Source organism: Pseudopodoces humilis, chromosome 4 (assembly GCF_049639895.1).
Source record: "Pseudopodoces humilis isolate 2021_Gansu_Grassland_sample_001 chromosome 4, ASM4963989v1, whole genome shotgun sequence".
NCBI classification, from domain to species: Eukaryota; Metazoa; Chordata; class Aves; order Passeriformes; family Paridae; genus Pseudopodoces; species Pseudopodoces humilis.
Window position 1 is genome coordinate 25,770,516 of NC_142203.1, and position 26,913 is coordinate 25,797,428.

The window sequence follows — 26,913 nt, forward strand, 5'->3', positions numbered from 1 at the left end:
TTGGAAAAACAGGCAGTACAAATGACTTGACAGTTTTGGAAAATATAACGTAGGCCTTTGTGGTAGGATGGGGCAAGACAGAGTGAGTCAGGAAATCTTGATTCTGATGTTTCTTTAAGTCTTCCTAGAAAATGAGTGTTGATTGTCTGTCTTTCATCTTAGGCAGAGACCTGGTGGTTAACAAGGAGATTTCTGGAGATTAAACCCCACTGTCATATTTCCCTACAGAAGGGAACTTTTAGTCACCAGAGCCAACCTCTTCTGCTCCAGCAAATGCATCTGTTAAGAAAAGAAATACTATCAGCAGGGCAACAGGTGGCATATTACAGCCAATCTTGAAAGGTTATAATAAGAGGGAGTGTGTGTGAGCGAGACAAGAAAAAGTGGAAAAGAGGGGAACTAAGATGAAGGAAAAGGCAGTAGCAAGCATTTTTTTCTACTACTGCACTTACAGAGTGCTGGAATAAAGATCTGGTGACTTTGCAACGCTGGGGTAGGATACTGCCCTGGAAGTGCATTTACCCATTGTAATGTTCTCTGTTTGCTTAGAAGGAATTCAGAAGGGATTTGCTTTCTCTTGTTTCATGAGCCCCACGCTTTCACACTGACCAAAGTGGATACACACCAGCTGGCCATGTCCATCACCACCACTGGGTGGGAGAATTCCTGATTATACTTAGATCTCTCAGACCCCACTCTGTCACTCGCAGAGAAGCTCTGCTTGCACACTGCTTCCGAAATGCAGCCGGCTGGGAGGTCTGCACGCCTTGCCTGAAGGAGCTGGATGCCTTCTGGATCAAACATGAATGACCTGCTGAAGGTGCCCCTGGTGCACGTCCTCACCCTGGCAGCCCTTAGCTTGGCTGAGACACTTCTGAAAGGTTTGCTTGGAGGGGCTTTTTCCTGCTCTTCTGCCATTTGCTGAAGGAGGTTTTGCAGAGGGGAAGGTGTCTCTGGTAACGGTGGGGTGGGTGGTGCTGTAGCATTCCCAGAAAGGACAAAAACGGTCTGTTTTCAATGGTCACTATCCTTTTAGATACTCCTTTAGAAGGATATCAGTGAAAATATTCTCATATTTGTGTTTGGAATTGGAGGTTCTTTGTCTATGAAGAGCACATAGTCCACTGTAATAGGCAGGGAGACCTTTGGGTTCAGCCTAGGTAGGATGTAAATTTCTCATGTGAAAGGAGGCTCAGAAGTGTAAACGGCTGGTGGCACCAGTTTCTGCAGAATCCAAGATTTGTTGTGTTCAGCACACCTATGTGGGTTTGTAGGTATATAAAGCTTCAAAATAAATAAGTATCTGTGATGTCTTTACAAAGAATATGTATATAAGTACAAATATGCAATGTTTGTCATAGTATTTGACATAGAAGTTATCATACTTCCTATCTTGTGTGCACACATGCACTTTTAGCCAAGAAAAGACTTGGTAAAAAATCTGTTTAGAAAAGTCTGAGGTAGGAAATACAACCAGCATTCTGGACATACCATTTTGTAAATCTGTAAACAATTTTTGCTGAATGGTGATGATCTGGTGCAATTCAACGCTTACTAGAAACTTTGCAGCTTCAGGAAAACAAAATGAAATCTTAAGGGGAATGCCAGTATTCACATGTTAGGCCAACATTGCTGCTCTTGTAGGGCTATGCTTTCACAATTGTTAGTCAGGTTATTCCCAAAACGAAAAAAAAAGGGAATAATGTATCTCTTTTATAAAAATGTTTTGAAATAAAAATGTTAGTATTTGCCTAAGGCACTAAGGTAAGTTTGTGAACTTCACGCTTTTTTAAAGTTGTGGTAAGACAAGTGGTATTGGAGAGACAAGAAAAACAAAGAGGACAGTGATAGATTTTTTTCCTGGTGTCATAGTGTAATGAACAGACATTCCCTTTTCTAGGACATCACAGGTGAGCTGTTTTTTACCATAGGAACTGCAGTTTCTCCAGGTGTCTGCAATGTTGCAGAGGGACTGGTTCTGTTTTGTTTGCCTGCTTGGTCTGGTTTCAAAAGCGTGAATCCAAATCCAAACCCAAGGCATTTGGAAGCTTCTGGTGGACTGGGGATAGAAGGGGATTTGGCTTTCTCATGGTCCCATGACCAGCCTTGGGTAATTTTTCTATCTTGGGAAACTACAGCTGACATCCAGAAAAATAGCACCTGTGTGGCTTTACACATATATAAATTAATTTATTTTCAATTAATTTAAAGCCACAAGGATGCCTTAAAAATATCAGAAAGTCCAGTATACGCACATGGAAAGGCCTGGCTCCATTTCTATGTGATGATAGATATGTCTGTACATTGTCTAGATCTTCTTTTCGTACGTTAAAATTTGGTAATGCACGCATCATAAGTTTAGAGTGCTTTCTGGAGAAAACATGGACTGACACCAGTGTCCAGGCTGTTTGGATGGCTTTTAGATGTACGTACCATCTCAGCCATTTTGGGACTCTGCTGCTGCCTCACAAAATGACGGCATGTTCCGCTGCCCACTGTCCTTACTTGGGTTAAGTATCACAAAGGTGAAAGAAGCGTATGAGAAAATTATACATCCCTGTTTCTGTCATGGTTGCTCTCTGATGATGTAGAATTTGGGAAGGCAGCTTTAAAATAATTTATTTTCCTCTTACTGTAGTGCTGTCAGTTTGGACACTATTTTTGTGCAAGCACAGGGCTTGATTCTGCCCAAAAAGCTGTATGGCTTTCAAAATGTACCAGGTCAGATCATGTCTATGCAATATTCTGTCATCTGTTGAACAAAAGACACACTTAAAAGTATGTAGCTGTTTCTAGAGAATTTATTTGATATAGAAATGTGACAGGTCTTATTTGCCCAAGGAACAAAATACTATCATTATGCATTCCAGCTCTTGGTATAAATGTAATTTTATTACTTATCGGAGTGGCTGTGTTTATTGTTACAACAGTTATAAAACTGATTGCTTTGAACTATTGCTACTGTAAAAATTTACATTTCTCAGGGTTAGAAAAGCATTCTTCCAGAGATCAAGGAATGTGGACAACAGCAACAATAACATACTATATGAAATTATATTGCAAAACACTGGGGTTAATGCCATCAAACCCCAGTAAACTCTGTCACGAAGCAGCAACCTCTCATTTGAAGTAGACAGGATAACCATCACTGGGGCTTATTCTCCTAAGACAACCATCAGTAGCAGAAAAATGAAGACTATAGAAATCTTCCACTTGGTTTCACTGGCACGTGATTCATCTGGGGAAAAATACAGATTATTATTTCTGTTTAAAGTGACCCAACATGACCTAATAAAGTGATGCATGATACAAGTTGAAGCAGTGATCTTAAACAATGGTCTTTAGAGCTATCTTAGATGTAGTTTTGAGATTTACATAAGTATAGTCATTATTGTTAATCAATGATACAATCCAAAGCCATAGAAACTAGAAATATTATTGAGGCAGAGTCATTCTAATGAAATGTTAAAAGCGTTTAGAGTTTTATATAAACCTGATAGTGGAAGCTGATCCTTTCTTCCTCTAGCTTCATTCTGGCAGAATTCCAAAGACATTCTAATTTCAAGTTCCATGTAAATTGAAAAAAGGATTAAGGTATTGACTTTCTATTATTCTCAGTCACTTAAATCTGAATGTCTTCTCTTTTGCCTATTGTTTAGAAAGGGAAGGGTAAAACAGATATAGGTTATTTTTTACCTGAATTTGAATCTCATTGTACTAAGGAGGGCCAGTAGATACACAGCGGTTGGGATTCTCTGGAAAAAATAGTGGGCCAGGTACTGCTATACTCAGTGAGGAACAGGAAGACTCCTGATCCATTATATATTTACAAGGGAGTGCTTCAGGAATATGGTAAAAACTAGTTTATCTCAGCACAGTTGTCAATGAAATTCAGTCCAACCAATATGGATATGTGACTCTTGCAGCTACTGCTCAAGACATTCAAAGGTTTTTGGAGGCAGTGGCTGCAATGAATACCATGAGCAGGGAAAGCGAGTGGCTAGGCTTATGCTTTGATCCCTTCCAGCTGTGCTTCAAGTCTTTCACCAGAGCAATGGCAAATGTTTCTAAAGATACATTCAAGTCGTGTATGACAACAGGACTGTGATAATAAGCATTAGACATAGCTATTCAACTTCTAACCCTCATGCTACTAACCGAGTTGGTTAGAAACTGTGAGAGGAAGAGAATGTGTCTTAGTCAAGAAATCTGAATGACCTGAATGGTCTTTGTGAGCCTGGCTTAAAAAAATACAGTGCTATATAATGGGTTTGGTGCTCGCATATAAAAGGTTTTGTTGTTGTTTTTTGTTTGTTTGCTTGGTTTTGATTTTTAAAGATAAATAGTTGAGTGAACAAATCCTGTAATAATGACCAAAAAAGTCCAAATCTCATGCTGTAATAAGGAGGCACTCCTCCTAGTCCAGGGGCAGGTCAGCTTGGCTTCAATTTGTGTGCTGCCCCTTGCACTTCCAGCCTATGCAATGCCACCCCTGTAGCAGTGGGACGCAGCCTCACCTGCGTCCTTGCAGCATGCTCCCCTGTTGCTGTGAGTCTCAAGGAAGAGGTGGGTCAGAAACATGGGATGCACTGAGCTTGCTGGAGCTGGGTTTGCTCTGTTTTGCAACATTTTGTATGGAGAGGCCTCAAGGGAAAATGCCATTGAGTGACCCTGCAGAGACATGGCGTCCTCCACCAAAGGTGTTTGGCAGACTTTGTAACTCTCTCCAGTTGGCACCAGAAGGTGTTCTCATTTTCTCTTCTTTACACAGCTCCCTTGATCAGCACTCCTCTGGAAACAGTGGATGCCCTGGTAGAAGATGTTGCCAAGTTTGTCTGTGTAGTGGAGTCATATCCTGAGCCGGAGATTACATGGACACGCAACAGCATTCCCATCAGGTAGGGAGCAGCCCCAGCCCTTACCAGCACTTCCTGCCAAAACTGTCAGTGCTTTCTTTCATGATACAGAAGATATCTGGACATATTAAAATGGGTCTGTGGCAGGAGAGAAAATGAGTGGCTGTAATTATATAGGATTCTGTATTTCTGAGGGAGTGGTAAGAGCACTTGTGGGCTGCTCTTGCACCTTCACACACTTGAACTTGCAGAGAGTTGGTTTCTGCTGCAAGCTACAAAAGGAGTTTTCTCTCCAGCTTCAGACAATTCATTCTTCTCTATTCCTCAGTTTATGCATTTATGAAGGATGAGGACATTGTATAATATTTAAAAGGAGCTTAGCAGAACTTGTCTGTCTCAATGTGCTTGAAAGCTTTGCATGGAAGGGGTCGTTCTGTGCCTTTCTTGTTTGCTTCCAGTTCTGGATCTGGAAGTTATCTTCTCATTGTTATGCACTCTTAGACATTAAACACCAGACATGAAGATGTCAACAAAGAAGGTAGCCTTCTAGAAGTGTGGAAATGTGTTATGGAAGTTGCTACCATTGCTTTTTCCCTTTTGCTGTTGACAGGTTTCTACAAGTAAACTGTACTTGATCTTCTAGCTCTGAAATCACATTACATCAGCTGCATGGTTTTGCATCAATTTCTCATTCTAAATAGATGTGACTTCCTCTGTGAGGGAAAATGCAGCACAACCTTTGTGTAACAGTCAATATCTGTCCTCCACAGGAGATGTCCATGGTGGGCAGATGGTCACCTGAAACATGATTCTCACTATTGTGGTCAAACATCCAAAAAGCCTTTGAACCACTGGTATAGGAGGCTCCAAATCAGTCAGCACAGAAGGAGTTCTCACTTCTTGGAAAACTGCTTTAGAGTAGGACAAATCAGAAAATGACAAATATGAATATAGGCCTTCAGAATTATATTTTTTTCATTTTCTGCAATCTCAGCAAAATTTGGCTCTAATCTTCTGACCCTGGCTTTGTTCTAGCATGGAGGTCTGAACTTCCATGGATGTTATTTCCAAATGTTTCTCCTAATTTCTTCCCCATCAGTGAGGCCATGACTGATAATCAAAGCAGGAAGAGAAAGCCATCCATGAAGAACTGTGTCTTTCTCTCCCTATGTCTTTAAAATTATAATTCTCCATGTGTTCTAAGGTAATTTGAAGGCCAGATCATTTATCACCTCAATCCCCTCTTTCAGAATTCCAACACATCTTTCTTAAAGCCATTCCACTCTCTCTCTGAGGCACAGTGCTTTGACCAAAACGGAAAATAAAGATAAAAACACCTCTTCTGATCAGGCCATAGAGCTCAGGTGTTTCATTCCTCCACTGGCACTTCTGAAGCAGCATTAATAACAGCAAGTGTTTCACCTTCATATGGCATTAATATTCAGTACTGCTGGATACAGAAGCTCAAACAAAAGACAGAGGAGAAATAAACTGAATATATTTGCTACTTCCTAGAAACTCAGATGAAAGTATTTGCACAATGGAAAAGCATCAGATCAGAAGACTCTTTTTTCTGGAAAAACCCACATAAATGTATTTCATAGCCTGTGTGTGTATCAAACTTCAAAAGGCCTAGTTATTGAAAGCAATTAATATCAGTTATTTGATTTCCAAAATTTTCTTCTCTTGCAAAATGTCCCAGCATCCTGGACAGACAGCAAAATTAGCCTTCAAAACAAAAGAGTATGTAAACTTTCAACTTCAATGGAAATAAAGCCAGGGCAGAGAATACAGTCAGCACTAGTCTTCTGGATGTGCCTTTCCTTATGACATCAAAATTTGTGTAAGTAAACCAGCAGGTGCCCTGTGCTGAGTGAAATGGTACCTGTCCCATCTTCCAGAATAGGGCTGCCCACAATGAGCCTTTTTCTCTCCTTGAAAGAGGACAGAGTCAGCATATCTTTTACACCATGGATGACTTCATGGCACTCTTTCTTTCAACATTGGAAAAGAGGAGAGAGATGTAATACTGAATGGTGAAATGCTGTTGCCAAGAATGAAAAAACATGCCTAAAACATCAAAAATGGTACTTTCAGATTAGTCAATAACTGCTGTACAATTTTTAACAGTAAAAACCAAAACCTGATATATGTAGTGGTCAGATATTTGTGACCTGAGGTCAGAACCGTTTTGCCACTGTTCATCAGAATCAAAGTCCGATTGCATGAAGGTGTTTCCTAAAAGCATCAACAAAAGAATAAAAAAGAAAACACAAAGAAATTTACTGTTTGTAGTGTCTACTTATACTATTTATTTTTATTTACTGTGATTTTGCAGTTGGGGATGAAAATCAATAGCACAGCCTTCTGATTTTTCACCATCTTTCTTTCTGCTTTCTCTGGCTCTCACACTTCAATACATACATCCTCCCTACTCACATATCACACTTCTCTTGTCATGCTCAGATTTTAAATTGATCTTTGCTCCACATACTTTGTTACAATATCCTATATTTTTGTTGCTCCAGCTTTAGGGCTTTCTTCAGTTCTCTGAAATATCCAGGTTAAATCCTGCTGTCATTAAACTATATCTATTCTTGGATCTAACTTTCAGATGGCTTCAATACATTTCTTTGTTTGTTCATTGGTTTGGTTTTTTTTTCAAAACAAATAGACAGAACCACTCCAGGATGTAGACACCAAAGTTCATGGTTTTTGGTTTGTGTCTTTTTTCATAACTGTAAAAAAATGTTTCCACAACTTTATCTGTTTAATTAAAAAAAAAAAAAATACTGTGGTTTTTTTGTGTTTTGTTTTTGTTTTGTTTCATTTTCCCTGAAGAAGTCTTCTTTAAACAATTTCACGCAGCTCTAGTTCCTATATAAGCATCTTTCTCTTACACTGAGAATACCTAAAATAGGACCTGGCTGGAAAAGATTATTTGTGCTCATGCCTGTCCTTGGCCAGTCAAAACCCCAAACACGACACCTACTTATTTTAGCAATGTCTGGGTCACAGAAGAACTGCCACTACACTAGTGACAGTCAGGACCTGCATGGTCTAGAAAGAATCTGAATCTTAAGGCTGAGCTCAGCATTTTCATCACCTTTCCTTCTTCTAGCGGGTGGAAAATCAAAGGTAAAGCTTATTGCCATTTGTAGTGACATCAGCAGTCTGCTTATTCAAACACAATTCCCTTTCTCTGTCTCTGTCTGTCCTTGACAATCTGTGTTGTGCCCTGCAGGCTGTTTGACACCCGGTACAGCATCCAGAGGAACGGGCAGCTCCTGACCATCCTGAGCGTGGAGGACAGCGATGATGGGGTGTACTGCTGCACGGCAGATAATGGGGTTGGAGCAGCTGCACAGAGCTGTGGGGCTCTCCAGGTGAAAATGCGTAAGTGGGAATGCCATCCATTCCTGACACCACGTGTTGAATCCAAAGCCTGAGAGACTCTCATGTATGGCACCTGGGGATCCACAGTCAGGGCAGATCCATGTTCTTGTGAAGCTGGGTGCAGTTCTTTGAGTCAGAGACATATGGGATCATATGGGATCATAACTTGATGCAGCTGGGATTGTTCACTTTGAATAACACAGTCTAAGATCAGAAGATGAAAACTGATGCTTTGAAGAATGCCCTTTGTGCAAAACTCTGCAAGAGAGGCACAGTTTGATAGTTTAGACCTCTGTGGCAATACTGCATAGATCCCTGGTGAAATTTAAATGTAAAATTTCACTAATCAGATTTCTTCCTGAGGATGGCAAAAATCAATTAAATTATGTTCAGATGCTTTCAATAGCAGTGTTGAACGGTCAGGAGCACCATGTTGCTAGCCACTCACATGGCTGGAGTTATTTACACAAACACTTTAAAGGGCAGCAGAGGTATATTCTGGCTAAAGCATCTGTTTGAAGGAAAGGATTTGTCTGTGCTGATGAGATGACCCTCGAGGTCTGGTAATTCTGGAACTCTGCATCATTCCAGTCACTTGCAGGTGGTGGCCAGGAGGTAATGCTCTCTGAAAGTTGCTTTTCTGCTAGTTCATTATCATGCAAGGGCCTCAAAATGTCAGATCTCCTGAAATACTGAGATGATGATCTTTTATACACTCAGCTCAGACTAAGACATGCCATGTTCTTTCAGTAAAATGAATTAAAATTTATTCCTCATTAATTTTATGGGAGTTTGATTGCTTTTTCTTTAAGGCTTGATTGTCCTTTTCACTAGCATAGTTATAAATCCTTCAGTTAAGGACATTAATTGTGTTTACATGCCTTTCTTGTTGAGCTAGAGGCAAGTCAGGGTTAAAACTCTTTCAAAATCAATTCAATCCAGATCTGGGCTTTGAGACAAGACAGTGTTTATGCAGTGAAGAATGTCAGAACCTGGAATGCTAACATTCTTCAAAACTGGAAATATACTTATCTAAATTTGGATTTTAGCCCAGGCCTTAATTCAAATGACTGTCAAACTCCACTCAGGAAAACAAATAACCCATGCAAGTTAGCTGCTTTTGCATCTATAAACTGAAACTGAATGCTGTGCTGAAGAAAGTTCTTTCTTACCAAAGCACTTCATAACCAAGAAAGACTGCTCTATCTTGCAGCAATACACAGAAAAAGCAGAAGATTTTTTTATGTAATTTCTGAATTTGTCTCATTCTAGTATCCCTTAGCTTCATTTCAACTTTAATTTTTGGCTTTTAAAATTTTAGGACCCAAAATAACCCGTCCACCTATAAATGTGGAAATAATAGAAGGGTTAAAGGCTGTTCTTCCATGCACTACAATGGGGAATCCAAAACCTTCTGTTTCATGGGTCAAAGGAGAAACAATTGTAAAGGTGAGTAGAAAATGGTTTTCAGTAAAGCTAAGTATTTGTTAAAGGTACTGTGTTAAATATTAGCATTAATTATAGTATTTGTAAATTCTAGTATCTAGAAAGGAAACATTTGGAAAATTGAGGGCTCATCTCTCTTCTCATATCTTCATCTGCAATAATTCTACATACAAACATAATGCTCTATGTGTATCTATATTTTATGTGATACAAGCCTGTTACTACTAAGTATGGCCAAATACTGAGAAAACCACTTGCAAGTGTACTCTAAAATAAGAACTCTTTTGAAGCTATAATTCACTGATCTGCAAAAACAGCAGTGGGTGAGTATGTCATGACAATGCTGAGCAGAAAGAGCTGACCCCAGATCTGTAAGTTGTAGGACAAAATGTATAGTGTTCATGCATGTAAGCCCAAACTTTGTAAATAGATTTTTGATGCTGTTTGTGTGCAGTCTGCATGTAGAGCCCTCACCTCAATTGCTCCTTCCTCTGGCAGGAGACTGCTCGCATTGCTGTGCTTGATTCTGGGAATTTAAGGATTCACAATGTTCAGAGAGAAGATGCAGGACAGTATCGTTGTGTGGCCAAGAACAGTTTGGGCACAGCCTATTCAAAACCTGCAACAGTGGTTGTGGAAGGTGAGTGACTTTTGAACCAGTTTTTTGAACCGTGTCCCAGCCCCTTGTGCATACCCAGTTGACTTGAATTAACCTGAAGTATTGTGTTGGAGAGGAGAGGAGACTCGAGGAGACTTGAGGAGAGGAGAGGAGACTCGAGGAGAGGAGACTTGAGGAGAGGAGACTCGAGGAGAGGAGAACTTTTACCTTTATGAACCTGAACATTTTCTGCCCACTAAATGAACACCAAATTGATTTTTCAGTTTCTGGTCCTTATGTACTGTGTCCAATTCTTATGTACAGAAGGTATTTGTTTTGTGGTGTGAACCACCACCAGTTTCAGAGTGCTGAGAACAGTAGACAGGGGTACCCAAATGTTGGCAACAAGGCATTCTGTCTTCCTGAATGTTATAAGAGAATTTGGGTTCGGCAAGGGCTTGTGAAGTGAGTGGGGGAATGACTGATTTAACAGATGAACTAATTTTTATTTCTAATTCAGGATGACTGTAATGCAGAAAGTGGAAAAGGCTCTTCATTTGCTTAGTAAGCTTCAAAGAACTATTGTAATTTACTTTTGGAACTAAGAGGTTACTTAGTGTGCAATCCCATTTCTAAGAGGAACATAGATTTCCTTCTGGGAGCAGTATCAGATATATTAGATCCAATTATACATCACTGTAGGTCTGCTGTTTTCCTAAAAAATGCATAAATTTTTCAGGTTTTTTGGGTCAATTTTCAATATTTATACATACAGACCGTGTTCGTTAGAAATTCCCTAAATAGCTTTAAAACAGAAAGGCAGCTATTCTTTACCTAGATTCAGAGCTGTACTTCTCCCAGGGTAGAAGTGATGAGGCAAGCTGAAAACAGTTGGATTGGATGTGAACAGCTTGGTCCTGGATTTTAGTTTGGCCCCCGTCATAGAGGCAATGGGCAAAGGCTTGCCTAGAGTTAAACTGTGAGCAGCAGATACTTGGTGCCACACACACCAATGCTGAAGGGCCTCCAGCACTGCAATTCTTTGCTGCCACAGCCACTTATGGAATCTAAAAGCAAGCTGGAATTACACCAAAAATCTAGGCTGCTAAGGTGGATTTCTTGGTTTTTCTCCTTCTCCAGAATTATGCAACGGCCTGTTAATTCAAGGACTGGCAAAATAAACCAAAAATACCCTACTTGGGGTGTGTATGTGTGCTTTCTCAAAATGTAGAAAATAAGTTTCTAATTGATTAGTGGCAGGTCAATGCTCCCACACAAATTATCCCCTCTTGTTCCAGTCATTTGTTGGGTGAACAAATAAATGCTTTCTTCCAGGCTCACCTTGGTTCTCTGCTATAATATATCTATATAATATACCTAATTTCAGGCGGCCATCCAAACTAGTTTTGGTTTATAATTTGTTTAACGCAAGTTTGTTTTATATTTTTGGCTTCTAAAATCCATAGGTATCAGTCCTGATTTAGTACATAGAGTGAACTGCACAGGATCCATTTGTTCAAACTGACAACATTCATAATCCAGACCCAGCAGCTTGCTGTGCATACAAATCCCTTCCTCTCATGGTATTTTAGATTAATTTACATGGATATTTAGAGTAACTACATGTGAGCATACCTGTGTATGCCTGCAAGAAGGTATGTGCACACACGACCCTCACACACCTCTTTTATTATTTTTGGTATCCCTCCCCTCCTGCCTCTCCTACCCCATTAGTATCAGCACTTTAAAATAAATAATATACTAAATTATTCTAAGCAGGAAAATCACACTGCAGTACTCTTTGAGCACCCATTTTGTTCACAAAATTTATGAAAATAGTTGTTTATTGCTTCTCTGTAACAACATTACTGTACTTTTGTTTTTTAAATCTCGGTCCTAGTATTTAGTGGAGTTGCCAGCCTGCATAGTGTGGTTTAATATTAAAATAAAATGAATAAGCATGGCTGGTTCGCTATGAATATTTAATTCAAGGCAAGGATCCATTTAAAGAGCAGTGTAAATATTTATACCTAGCTAGAGCTGGATCACATGGATCTTGATGTGCTGTGTGCTTCCATTTTAATGGGTCTAGCATTAGTCCAGTGTGGCATCCCACCCTTACATGGAAGGGAGCATCCAAGGATCATAGGTCCTTGTGGTCAAAAGGAATGACAAAAGTAAGAGGGCCTGCCAAAGCTTACAAAGTTTTATTAATAAATTACACATTTGGCATGGAAATGTGTATGGTAATCTCTGACCTCCTATATAAGCATGGGGCAGTGGGTTTTGGATAAAAGGCTAGGATGAAAGGAAAGAGACTGAGAGAGAGAGCGATGGATGAAAGAGGAGTGAGAATGAAAAGAAGAAAGGAAGATGGTAGATATCACCAGTCCTGGCTCCATCATCAATACAGCCGATGGGGTATGCAGGCCCCTGGTGTGTCCAGGCTTCGTAGCCCTTTTTATATTGAAGTTTCCATGCCCAGGAGCTAAGTTTCTCATTCTCTATGCAAATGAGTTTTCATGTGCAGCCCGTTCTTGTAGATCTTTCTGGAAATGGGTTGGGGGGCTTTAGGGATCTTGGGTGCTCTTGATCCCCCCTTACATTCCAGGCCTGCCATTGGCCTCATTCCTGCACCTCAGCTGTACTCTGCTGTGCTTAGCTCCGGGAGCCAGAACAAGGATACTTGTCCTAGAAAAGTACTGCCCTACTTCCACATGGCTCCTTTCTCCAGTTGTGATTGGTAATCTGCTGTTGGTACCAACAATCCTTGGTTGGCTCCACAGATATGCTGCTATCAGTGTTTGGGACATACGCATTAGCCCCTTGTCTTCTAGGCTTCTGCATCCTGTAATTAGCTTCAGGCATTTTTCAAAGGTCAGAGGTGTTCTTGAAGGATTGACTCTACCTTTTACAAGCAATCAAGCTCCTAAATGTACTTTTGGTCAGGTACATGCTTAAATTACTTGCTCAAGTTGGCCCAGAAATTACAGCAAGCCACAAGTACATAGAGTGAACTGTGCAGGATCCATTTGTTCAGACAACAGTCTTGGCCCAAATATTTACACTACTGAGGTACCTTACAGTACTACTTATCTGGTTTCAGTGGTCCAAGGTAGAACTGTTTGAAAAATGCTGCTATTTTGATTTTCCAAATATTTTTTCCTTTGTTCTTTGTAAGCTTTCCTTAGCATTCATAATACTGTCCTCTATTTATTACTTTTAAAGAACAACTTTAGTATTTTTAAGGTTTTATTATTTTTAAAGCAAAGTGGAAATAATTTGAGCAGTCAGTTTTAGATGAAAATTCAGGTGCAGTTCTTGTCAGGAAAAAGAAATCACTGAAGGCCTCTCTTAGTGAAACTGATTTTTCAGTTCCTGATTTTCATCAGTGAATGTAGTGAAGAGAAGGATTCTGTGAGTTCTTCACCATGAAAAGACCTTTCCCAGGTTAGGACAGCCTGTTCGCTTTCCCAGGGCACCAGGACTCAGGTCACAAATTATAATCCTGAGTCAGGATTTTAACTAAAGGGATTAAAAAGCCTGCCTTTTTGCATCTTCTCTCAAAGTCTGGGGCAAACCCAGATAAATTTGGACAAATGATGGTGAAACAGATTTTTTTCATAATCCACAAGTGGTAGATACACGATCATAATGGAGCTAATTGTTGGGTTTGTGGGAAGAGCTGGGTTCTTTACTGAGAACTGTGTTGATTCTATGGACAGCACTGTCCTCACTGAAAGTCTGTGTGGAGTGCCTGGAGGGTATTAGGAGAAGAAACAGGCCATAGTGCATGCCATTGATTTGACATCAGGGAACAGGCTCAGGAGATAAGGGAAGGAGAAGGGATACAAGAGGCAGGCACTGGCCAAGGCAAGATGGGTATTGCTCCTGAGGAAGACTTACACACAATTTTTATGATCTTGGTGTTTTCTGTAGTAAAATGATACATGTCTTTGGTTTAGTTCTGAGGAATGTCTCAGAGGAGTCGGGTTGGTTAGTTCTGACATCTGCTAGGGTTGTTATAAACTGGTTTTCCACTAGTGAGCTGGTCCATAGCTGTGCAGAAGCTGCATGGTTGTCTTTTCCTCACTTGGTTCTTCTAGTTGCAGCCCACTCAGCTTATGAAAAAAAGGACTAGTGAAAGTAGTCTGGCATGGAGCAGAAGTGCAACAGGCAGAATCAAGCCTTTTCCACACTACTCTGCAAAGCTAAATAAAAAAGAAATGCTGAATTTGTTTGGTCTGCTAAAATTAGAATATGAAGATGACTTCCTCTTGCTCCTCTACATCCACTGATGTCTACAGAAAGTAACGTGCATATGAAGGAACAATATTATAATCTTGACTGTTTGCCAAGAAATGAGTTTTTAATTTCCTGGAGGCAAGACTTCTAACCTGCAGTTTTGTATTAATTTTCTATAATCTTAAGCATTTTGCTAACTAGCTTTTTAATCACTGCATTATCAGTTTTGGTAATGTACACTTCTGAAAAACCTAGAAGAGTATTTATATACTCAATGAAGTATTACTTTGACAAAGGATTTCCATAGATTTCTTGTTGTTTGCTGTATTGATTCTCAAAGTGAATCTCTGGCTGAAAGGTTCCTGAATAAATCCAAGATTCAGGACGATGGTCAAATAGAAGCATTTGCTTGCTTACCTGATCTGTAGTTCACACAGATGTCTGAAGTCTATTGACAAGATGTTGCCTGAGATGGCCAAGATTCAGTTTTATCTGAAGTCTGAAATCACTCCTTTGGAGATAGAGAAGCAGCTATTGCCATCTATAGTGTTGAGATTTGTCATCAAATGCAGAAATTCTCATTAATGTAAGTGAAAACTCAGGGCAGGGTACAAAGATTTAAGCTGTGCCAAGGCATTTTTTGGGCCTCCTCTGATCATTTGAAATCTATATGGTCTGTAAGACCTTTATCTTTATCCTTTATGCATTGGACAGCTATTTATGTACATAGGCAGTAGAAGGGGAGGAATTTTTGTTTTTGTTGGTATTTGCAGTGACATTGAACCAGTTCATTAACAGGACCAGTCCCACAAAGGCCATGCAAGAGCTTTTCAGGTTCAGCTTCTGGGCCTGCTGCCCAAAACTTACAGTCTACAAGGTCTGACCTGAGTAAAGAATGGTATTCTTCATATCCATTATGTATGAATTGTGTGATATTAAATAATATCTTTAAAGCCAAGAGATCTTATGAGGTGAGAGGCATGATAATATTCCTGTTATGAGCACCCTTATCACTTATTAACAGAGTGAAGCTGCCTCACTAATTTTTTCTTAATATGAGAAATGAATTCCATTGGATAATTTTGCTTTAATCTCTCACTATCTTTTTCAGACACTGTCCTTATAGCCAGTGTTCAAATTATATGTAATTCCTGCATCAAATAACAAGTGTCTATTGCAGAACAGCCACAGACCAGTAAATTTTGTCATGATTTACAGGTGTCATTGCCTGACCTGGGCTCAATTTTTTTTCTTTGTTTTGGAGAAAATTTCTTCTGTCCTTGGGGGAAGGAAGGGGCAACTTTGTGAACTGCTAGATTTCACATGAAGAAGGGCTCTTGTCCTCCTTCATTTTTAAAAACAAAAAAAATCACAAAAGGAATTGAAAATTTGACCATGAATTTCTGACTGTTTAGAATTAACACCTGCTTACAAATAAAAAAATGCCATAAGCCATATTTCAGCCTAAGCCTTATATTTAGCTTCAACTATTGGAAATTGCATTTTCTGGAAATTATAGTCACTGAGCTGTACAAAGGATTGTGGTGGATTAGGCACTAACACAACAGAAGGTAAAATATTCTTCTGAGAGGTATCCTTCTAATCTGACAGCAGCAGTGTGAACGGCAGTCTTCTGATGGAGGAAGACAGTGTGAATAGTCTAGGTGTGCAAAAGGGTTTTGTTCCCCTAGGGTAACTTCCCTAGGGTAACTAGCAAACTTCCTGTCTTTCTAGGCATTGTATCCAGTGAGTGAAACCTTTGAAGTTCCAGTTTGCTCAGTCATGCATTTTTAATGTTGAAAAGTATAGAAAAAGGCAATAAATAGAGAGACTGCTATGTGAGAGGAGAGAGTATGTGGATGGTCCTGTTAGCTGTGTACTCAGTTAGATGCAACTCCATCTTGTGATTTGTATGAAACTGAGCTTGACCTCCAGCCTGTTGCACCAGAGACTTGTGGAATCCAGAAGTATACTGTGTGATAACATTTAGTTTTGAAGTCGTCACTCTACAGACACATGTCTAGAAATTAGCAAGTGTAGGTCTGTAAGGGAACAAACAAATTAGCCAGGGCAAACGTTAGAAGATACAGCGTGTTTAAAAAAAAAACCCGACCTGTATTCTACATAGATTTATTAACATTTTTGGTTCAATCTCTTGTTCTCAGCAGTTTTCAGCTGTCTGAAGAGACATTGGTTGAGGACTACTGATCCTTTTCTTAACGAGGCCATTTCATTAATTTCTTTGCTGAAGTGCTGCTGCTCCACTTCATCCTGTGCTACTATGTGGCAGCATATAAAACAATCAAATCAAAACAAGGGCAGAGGCTCCTTAGGCTCCCCTGACTTAGATGTTGTTCGTTTTCGTGTTCCAGCCCTGGTAGATAGAAGTCTTTTCCTGGCCATATTTTATTGCTTATTACTAGCTACTGAAATAATACCCTGCCACAGGCCACAAAAATGTTCCCCTGTAAGCCACTTCTGAAAACTGCCTTAGCCTTAAAAATAGGAAGGTTTTCCTTGGAGAATGATCCCTTCAGAAGAAAGGACCTGCCAGATTTCATCTGGATTTTTATTTTAATAATTTAGTCTAGTTCTTGTGCGAGTGAGGGGATGGCAGACTAGCTGACAATAGAAAGCAATGCCATTGCAATTTAGTTAAAAGACTGTCCCTGTAAAGTGTAAAGCACTAGCTTCCTTCAGCTGTTTTTTGGATGTCTTATATAGTCTTGGGACAAATTTACAACACAGATAAATCAACAGACTAAGAAGACACACCAAAATTCAAGTAACAGAAATAAAAGCATGCATTTAGTGCAGACAATTCTATCTGTTTGGATAGATCGCCAGAGAGCTGTATTTCAAATCAAATGACTCTTGATATATCATTCAGAAAGATTTTATACTTTTTGGTTGACTTGTCTGCACTTGGAAATACCAAGAGACCACTGAAGCAGCCAGTCAGCACTGCATTTCCCACAGATTAGATTTCAGTGTGAAATCTGAATTTTTATCTGTATCATCTTTAGAGGCAGAGTGTTTGAGGTCAGGTGAATTGCCAAATAGCAAACTGGCAAGGAAGTTTGCTGTTCTTCATTTAAGTATTGGGTGAAATTTCTTCATGGAAATTCCAATAACAACACTGAAGAGGTCTTTGGCTCTGCCTTGAGCAGAGGCAGAAACTCTGGGAAAGGTTGGCTTTCCTGTTTGTGTTGGTGCTGGAGTATGTACCTGCAGGTAATGTCCTGTGATAGTAAAGGGTGAACATAGCAGTTTGATTTTAAAAATTTCAAAAGATTTGGAAGGTGGAAGCATTACTGGGAAACAAGAAGTCTGCCTGTAGTTACACCAAAGTATTTGACTGACCTCAGTGGGGTGGCGTGGGCGTAACTGAAAACCCAAAATACCTCATTAAATCTCCTCCTACCTGTGGCATTCACCAGAGTCATCCCAAGGCTCTGAGGCTGCAGAAACAGCCATGGCCCTAATTACAGAGTAACAGGGCAAGCTGCAGGAGGAGGAAAACAGCCTCAGACCTTCAGCAAATGACAAGCAGGGATGAGCTACTCAGTTTACTCCTGAGGCTTGCTCTGTAGTGACATTGGCATGAGGTTCATGCTGCCGTCCAGTCATTATCACAGAGCTGCAGTGAAGGCCTCCTGGGAGCATGAGGCTTCAGACAAAGCACATAAACAAAATTCTTCTTTAAAAAGCATTTGAGCCTGCTATTTCCTTTCACAAAAACCTCCTTCCCCTAACAAAGACCTTGGGAAGGCACTTGAAAAATTTATGACCTTCTCAAATCATTGCATGAATTGTGGTTTTAAGAGAAAAAAAAAGATATGTCAGTTAAAATCCCTCTTGTAAACTGTTGGCTAGCTAGAAAGCATGAGCTTCCCACAGAACAATGAGGGGAGTGGAGGATAGAGAACATCCATAGCTATCAGATAAAGGGGAGCAGATAAAACGGAGACAAGTATTCTGAAATGGCTGGAGTCCCTCACAGACCCTCACGAAAAGGGCATATCAAACAGGAAGCTGAGAATTTGGAACAAAGATGGATCTCTGATGTAGGAGGAGCTAGATGAGTTTCCAACACAAAAAATCAAGAATGCATGATGGATAAGGTGAGCAGGGAACAGGCTCCTTGCTATTCCCCAAACCAGGGAACATCCTGGCAGCTACTGCTATCAGTACTTTAAAGTAGACAAAAGGAAGTACTTTTCAAATGGCACATAATTAAATTTATGGCATTTCTGTTACCCAGTGGTTGAGACCGGATGTTAGGATGATGCATGAATTATCTAATTTTTGGGTATCACGGTGATTCCCCATAATTGTTTGCTCAATTCCTTAGAGTGGGAGAGGGAGACTTATGAAGATTTGAAGACTGCGCACAATTGACTGCGTCAATACATGCGCACAGATTGGTAGCCTTGGCAGCAGTCATAATGGGTAGTGATCATGAATGGAACAAGCAAAGGAATTGCTCCTTAACTTCGGGAGGCTGGGAACTTCCTTTCCAATTTCACACGCAGAAGTGGGTAGGGGCAGAGATAAATGCACCTGATATGACTCTGTACTGTATGAGTACAGAGTCATGAGATGAGACAGAGCATGGGGAGGTTTAAAAGGGTCTTTCCTTCAAAGAAACCAAAGACATATATAAGACCAGTACTGACATGAAAAGAATTTCCTCATTCATTTCCTTGGGAAGTAATTTGAACACATTATCCTCACTTGTCCTTGAATCTAGTGTTTGCTGTGTATATAGAGATGAATGCTTGTACTGAACAGGTTTTATATAGTTACACAGGATATAAGCTATCTATTTACATTTTACTCCTGGTTATTACATCTTCGCGTATTTGTGGTGTCTCCTTTTAGGATTCCAGAGACATCACCATGCAGTGTAAAGTCTTTCACAGCTGAGAAGTTAGAGGCTGATATGTTTACCATCGCATGAGTCCGTCTACTAATGCAAATTGTCCTACCACCCATAAATCTAGGAGTCCACCCTAAAATAAAGTTACCTTGAAAAGTTATTGCCTTGCTAAGAAAAATTTGCTTTGATATCAGACACTAGAGCTTTGAATTTGAAGGCATATGATTCAGGATGGAGATGTTGTGTTTTGCTCCATCTTACTTCCACACAGATCTTGAATCGTCTCTGGTTCCCATTTCATAGCCTCAGGCTCCAGGCTGAGCGTCTACTTATTGCTATGGAGTCTAGCCTGTGCTGCATGATATTTAAAGGACTATGACAAGACCCAAGTCTCACAATTAATATATCAGGGGCCAGAAGAGCTTGCATCTTGTGATTTTGTACAAAATGCAGATATTTCAGATGCATTGGAGGCTTATCTTCCTGGGTTACCAAAATAACAGGGTGAGGATCAGTGGATGATGAAGTACTGCTTACAACTTGCTTACAGTGTGCAACAGCTCTTCCTCACCTTGCTCTTTTTGGCCCTGCACATAATAGTGCTGTTCTTGGAGAAATAATACAGCGATTGCATGGATTTCCTACTGTCTTTGTACATTTTTTTTTTGTTTTGATGACTTGTATACACATGGTTCGCCAGCAGTAAGCATGTTCGTGTATCGATTAAATAAAATACCTAAGCAGTTTGATAGAGATAAATGAAAGTGTCTCATTTCAGCTTTGCCTGGGCTGATTTGGTCTTTGCATTTACCTGGTAGACTTACAAAAAAAGATAAAGACTGCAACTTAGGTAAGAAATATTTGGAGATCAAAGTGAAACTGACCTTGCGGTTATCTTGGGAATTAATTATTAACCCATACCCTTTTTGTAAGTGCTAAGCCACTCACAGAACCAAGTGCTGCTGCTGCAAGAAGAGTAGTTAACTGTCCTTGCAGGAGAATTTGTTTGTTCTCCAAGGGATTCAGGTCTGTCATGCCAGCTGCAGAGACTGTGTCTTGACTGGTCAGCCCTGGCTCTTGGAATGTGATTAGCTGCTGCACACAGCTTGGTGTGGCTGTGTCTGTGACCTCTGATCCAAGAGCATGGTGTGGCCTGTTCTTGGCTCTGGTATTTCAAGATTTTTTTAAAAAAATTTTATGCAGGTAATACAAATTCTGCAGGTTTCTATGTATTTAAAAACATATTCATCAGACCTTCCCTCATTTCTCACCAGTGGGGAGGAAATGGTAGTTCCTCTACTTTTTACCTCTCCTTAACTGCCTAGTTTAGGCTTGTCAGGAGGAGTGAATGGTTATGAGCTGAATGAATCTGAATGGGGAGTTAGGCAAACAGACTTCTCACTGGCAAAAGTTGCAGTTCATGGCTCTTCAGAGCATACAGCTGGCAAGCAGAATGGTTTTTTATGGCTTAGTAAGCAAAGTCTAAGCCCAGAGACACCTCTGCAGACAAGAAGTAATTCTGACCTTTCACGCTTCAGGAACAAAAGAGCTATGGGAAAACCAGCAAACACAAACTAAAAATGCTTGCAATTTAGCTAAGTAGTTACACATGAATTTTGCACAGTGCAAAGTCTTTGCCAGGATATTTACATCAGGAAACCTTCCAAGACAATATGTAGTTTACCAGTTCCTGCAGCAATGTAGACAGATTGGATCTCAACACAACACTGGATGCAAAGGAAATTATGTTGTGCACACAAGTTTTGCCTTTACACACAGTGTTCTGCAGCTTAGCTGCCAAAAAAAATTATGCATAAGACCTGTTTTCAATCACCCAAAAGGCCATGTTTCACTGATAAATACAAAGCAGTTGGGGAAAGTGAAGCAGGTTGAGATATCAGACCTGGCAGGATGGGCACATTGGGTCTGGCTCATGTGTCAAGGCAGACTTTGGCTGCAGTGGGAAGGAAATGTTGACAGGGATTGCTGACACAAATTTAGCTCCTGGTGGCCTTACCTTGGTTTGGATTACTGGGGATGCAGTCCTATACACAACTAGCAACAAACTCTTGGATGTGAACACCTGTGGGTGTTGACAGGTTAGGTTAATTGATGTACATGGTAAAGTGTTCATATCCTCTTAAACACAGGGTTCACCAAAGCAACTGTGGCCTCTAGATGAAAAGCAATGTACTCCACACCCCAAAACTAGTGCTTGATTGGTCCTGGTGTTGCCTTTTTCCCAACCTGGAAATGAAACTCGAAATAATTTAATAAGGAAGTAGTGTAAGAGTGAATCTTTATTTGAAGGCCTTCAGGGGAAATCATGGAAAGATATCTGCAAAACCCGACCCTCCCAATGGTCCTAAAACCATTTCCATAGGTTTTAGGAATTAACATAATTGATAAAAAGCACAAATTAGGAGGGCAAGTGGTGATGTAATTCCCCCCCAGGCCAAGCCCTTTCTCTGGAGTTCCCCCCTTGGCACTGGCTTTGTCCATGAAAATGTATCTTGAAGAGTTGTTCTAGGCCTTGGTTCCAAGGAGGAACCAAGATAGCATAGGAGCCCTGCATCTCCCAGGGCTTGGAGCTCTGGAATTTGTTTTGTCTTTCTGCCTAAGCAAAGGCCATGGAAAAGTACTGGGAAAACTAGCCACTAATACAATAATCTACAGAGCTACAAATATATGTGCAAAGAATACAGAGAACATATAAAAGAAAAAAGGCAAAACCCAGGAGGCATCACTTGTGCTCTGGGCATCACTTTGTCCTTTCCTCAAAACATCAGCATGGCCCCGGGCCACCTGCAGAGCTGTCTGGTTGTGACTGGACAAATACAGCCTTCAGAAAAATAGGCCTTACCCAGACTAAGGGCAGGCATCTGCCAGAACTGCGGGACCAGACCCCAAACCTGGGAAATGAAACAGCTCAATCAAAGGCAATGGGGAAAAATGTCACCTGGAAAGAGTTAGCCATTCAATGCGGAGGCAGAGGGGAGGGCATGCTGCTTTAATCTTTTTATAGTACAAAAATTTTGTGACTGAATTAAAGCCCTACTGTTTGGACTGGATGATGTTACGTAATTCTCAGAAACGAGAGCAGCTGGCTACAGTACAGATACCTCCTAGCAAGCCCTGCAGTGCACAGAACATCATTTACCAAGGCTGTAAAAAAATACACTTATTAAGGGGCTTGGGAGTGAAGTCTGACATGCTGGCTTGGCTTTTAGCTGTCTGGATTTCATTTACAGCTCCTCTGTTTTATTTTCCACTAAAATAAATAAATAAATAAAGCTGTCTTTGCCCACTTTCCCTAACTTCTTTTTGGCATGCCTGTGGGTAAATCCAGAGCAGAGAGCCCATGGGTATTGACGAAAACGTTGCTAACCTTGTAATGGCAATGTAGCTAAACAAGCAAGGGCAAAATTCACATTCAAGAGGATGTAGAAAAAAGCAGACAAGTAATGGAAATATTAGAAATCACCTGATTGTTGGAAATTTTCACTCTGAGGAAAATGGAGAACAAGACAAGGTCCTGAACACACCAAAAATGGGAGTTTTGCAAACATTTATTGCTATTTCCTGATCCCTCCTCTTCCTGTCTTTCACCCACCTCTTCCTGCTAGCTATACAACCACCAGATTTGCCACTTTTTCATTTGCCTCTTTTCTTTACTTGTAGAATTGGGGGCAGGGGAGGTGAAGGGAGGGGGCGGAAAAATTATGGTTATGGGGTCTGTGTTTTGCCATTTAGATACAGGACAGATTTTGTTGCTCGGGCAGTTGCCAAAATGGACCCTGAGATCAGCCCGGTGTTCCTGCCCTGATTTGCAGAGGTGGAAGGTGACACTGACTGCACTTACGCACCCATCCTGACTTTCCCACAGCACTCAAGTCTGACAGCAATTTCAGTGTGTTGATCATCTACCCATAGTTTATCTGGTTGAGAAATAGCTGATGCTATTTTTGAAATACTGTTTCCCAAAGTTATTAAGAGCTTTTTAATTATTATTATTATTTTTAGTATTGGAAAATGTGTCTCTGGATCAGCCAATCAGCCATGCTCCAAAACCTGTTGGGACCCAGGAAGCCTGGGCCTTGTCCAAGGAAATTTCTCATTTTAAAGTAAAATAATATAAGCCCCCCCTCCCCCCAGTTTGTACCTGTAATACCATCTACAGGTAGACAGCACTTATGTACAGGTACATATATACTTAAGGTACATAGCTGAACTTTAAGTAAAATATTTGAAAGCATGCGAATGTAAGTACTTGAAACATTAAAGAATTCAAAATGTAACTTCAGTTTTGAAGGTCTTGAAAAGTACACATGATAGCACTGGGGATAGAAGGAATTTCAATTCTTCCACAATTTGGAAATCAGTTTAGTTCCTTATAGGCCAAATTTTATTTACCCATCCCTCCCTGCAGTACTTGCCACCAGAAACATGTGAACGTTTAGGAGCTGTTAACGGATTTTTTATCCCTCTATTCAATGTTTCAGGATTTTAAGAATGGTCTGATGCTTTACCTTCCCTATGCTGCCAGACAGCTGCTTGCCTAGGAGTGTGCTGTGCTGCTAAAGCAAGTGCAGTGATCAGTGCTGATGGTTGGAAGAGGAATGCAGCTTTGTGACCTCCCCATAGGCACCATGCCAGGCATGAGCGGGGCCAGCCACAGCACTACCCTGCTATTGCCATTTTCAAAGTGTGTCTTTTTTCCTCCTGGCTGAAAAACTCTAGCAGATTTTGGGAGAGCAGCTAGAACAGGAGAGGACACATGCCACAGTCCACCATCACTTAACTGAGTGCCGGAAATTTGTCACTTCGGTATTAACTTAATTGGGCAGGATCTGAGTAGCAGAGTCAGGGAGCAGCATCGGGTGGGCAAGGGTCCCAGCAGCGCACTGGGCAGCACAAGAAATGCACTAAGGGCTGTATTCTGACTTTGGAAGTTAACATGCTGGCTTCAGCAGGAGCCATGTGACCATAACTGCTGCCAGAGGACAGGCCCCAAAGTTTAGTATTTCTCCAAATGAAGTATAAAAATAATTATGAGCTTAGCCTGCAAAACTTGGGCCTGAATTCGTAACCATCTGGTGTTAATGGCCTGAAGCGAAACTTCAGACAAAGGTTTCATTTTACTTACTATTCATGAGAAAAGCTTCTGGCCAGTGACTGAAGCTTTGCTTATTACTGATGGAGCTTCATACCTACTGCCTTGCTGAGGGGTAAGGCAGAAGCCTGATGCTGCTCTGTTTTGACTTTAGGCAGGTAGCACTGAGCACAGGCAGTTGCTTGGGATTGCTTGGAGCACACAGGAGAATTAAGAATCTTGATGTAATATTTATATTCTCTCCATTTTCACTTTCACTGACATTAAACTTAATCTTCCTAAAAGCCCCTGCCCAAGAGTTTATTGAATGGCAAAAAGGTTTCCATGCTGAAATTAACTCCCACTGCTACTTATCTGTGACCAAAAGCTGTTTTTAGGCTCTTTGTCAGAACAAATCTCAGCTGCATAGCTGTTCAGAAGTGGGTGGAAGGACTGTGTGGAAAGCATATACTTTTTTTCAGTTCAACTGAAATTTTGCAGACAAAGCCTTTGCATCCCAAATAGCTGGGATAGATGTTCTAATTCTCAATGGGGCAGTCAGAAGATGGTGACATGTTGATAAGGAGAAACATGTAGCTAAAAGTGGCAAACAAGATCTCAGGCTTTTCTGAAAAGTCCAAGAGAAACTTCCCTGCTTATTAAAGTTTCTGATGGAGACTTTTAGACATTGCTGTGTGGTCCAGAAGGTGTTACTCACTAAGCATGAGAAATTTGAGTAAGAAATGGCAGTGCTATTGAGCCTGCTTCCGTACAGACATTCTGGTGTTTCCATTAAAAATTTTAGGTCAAAACTCAAATGTTCCAGGTGGGAAATTTATTTTCTCTGCTTTTCTCTATGTGGTCCAAGTACAGCAGCTTATGAAGACCATCAGGGTTGTATTTCTGGATCAAAATAAGTTTTCAGCAAAAATACTTCATTTGTTATTTCTGGCCAACAGCACCCCCTACCACCCCACCCCCTTCCCCCCCCAAAAAACCCTCCTGCCCCCTCTAACAACAAAAGAAACAAAACAAAAGAAAAAATTGGAGGGGGGGAGATGGCAAATGGAATTCTTATTTTGATTATCTGCAATGTGCCCAATAACCGTATTTCCACAAAAGAAGCAAGAGACATAGAAATGAGAAACCACTTTAAAAATCTGCTTTTCCACTGCAATCTCATCTTCCTAAAGTTTTTGCCAGCCAATTTTTCATACCTTGATGCTTGTTGTTAGACACTTTCCCCTTAGGGCACCTTGTTGTGTGAAAAATGCCGGTGCTTGCAGCACTCTGGCAAGTGTTAGCCACTGCAATCAGACTGAGATGTTTGTCTGACCCTTAACCTTCATGGCACATGTCCATACTAGTGGTCCTTAATGGTTTGGAAGAAATTTCACAGGAAGTCATCCTGGGCAGGGCAGCATGGTAGCTTGCTGGTTTTCTGCTGTAAGCTGTACCATTTGCATGCTACTGGAGCGTTTGCCCTTGGTTTTCTTGCACATTACCTCCTCCTCGGCTTTGGACTTGACACAGAAATTTCCAGAGGTAAACTTTTGATCTGTAAGGTGCAGAATGTAACCACACTGAATACTTGGTTTTTCTCCTCCTCATCTCTCTCCTAAGACTGTCACTCACTGGGAAGCCTGTTCTATGCTCTGCTTTTATTCATGGAGCTGTGACTTACATCAAGACCCACTGGGGAGGGTGTACCCCCATGTCAGCACCAGCCTCAGCTTTACATTATCATTCAGCTAGCACCTTTGTCTTCTCTTACAGTGTTTGCCAGAATCCTGAAGGCTCCTGAATCCCAAAACATCACTTTTGGGTCTGTGGTGACACTGCGGTGCACAGCGACCGGCCTTCCAGTCCCTACTGTAACCTGGCTGGAAAATGGGAAAGCTGTAAGTGCCTCTTTTTCATGCTTTTGGCACTGGAGGATGGCTATGAGCTGGAAGCACAACAGGCCTGGTTGTCAGCACCAATGGTTTCTATTCCTTCCTAACTTCCTTGTTTTTCAAACTGGTTGAGTCCAGCTCATCTCTCTGCTGCAGTTTTCTCCTCTGACAAAACATTGTTCCCATTTTCCAGGGTGTTGCATGACTTAATTTGTTAGGATCTGGAAAGCCCAAGATGAAGGGTGCTTTAGACCCTTTCAACCTTCCTCCAAGCCGGAATTTCTAGGACTTTGTCATGTATTTCTGCAGCTTTCCTTTTTTAACAATGTGGCAAGGCAAAATTATTAATAACAAGGCAAAATTGTGTATTTGACAAAGTAACACAAACTGAGGAGTTAGATAGAGGAAACTGTCTTGAGGTCAAATGCCTGTGGAAAAGCATTATGCACAGCACATTTGAAGAAGAGAATAGATCTGAAATTTTCTAGACTGACCTAGGTGTT

The 26,913-nt window shown here is 40.7% G+C and overlaps 1 protein-coding gene across 1 annotated transcript in view; it reads left to right on the forward strand.

The window, feature by feature from the left end:
* The first annotated feature begins 721 nt into the window (after positions 1–721).
* MUSK (muscle associated receptor tyrosine kinase) overlaps positions 722–26,913 on the forward strand; it is a 57,411-nt gene continuing 31,219 nt past the window's right edge. Inside the window, exons 1-6 of the mRNA XM_005530777.3 lie at positions 722–881; positions 4,772–4,898; positions 8,101–8,252; positions 9,574–9,701; positions 10,197–10,338; positions 26,292–26,416. Of these exons, the coding sequence (XP_005530834.2) occupies positions 785–881; positions 4,772–4,898; positions 8,101–8,252; positions 9,574–9,701; positions 10,197–10,338; positions 26,292–26,416 (771 nt within the window). The 5' untranslated portion in view covers positions 722–784. The remainder of the gene's footprint in view (positions 882–4,771; positions 4,899–8,100; positions 8,253–9,573; positions 9,702–10,196; positions 10,339–26,291; positions 26,417–26,913) is intronic.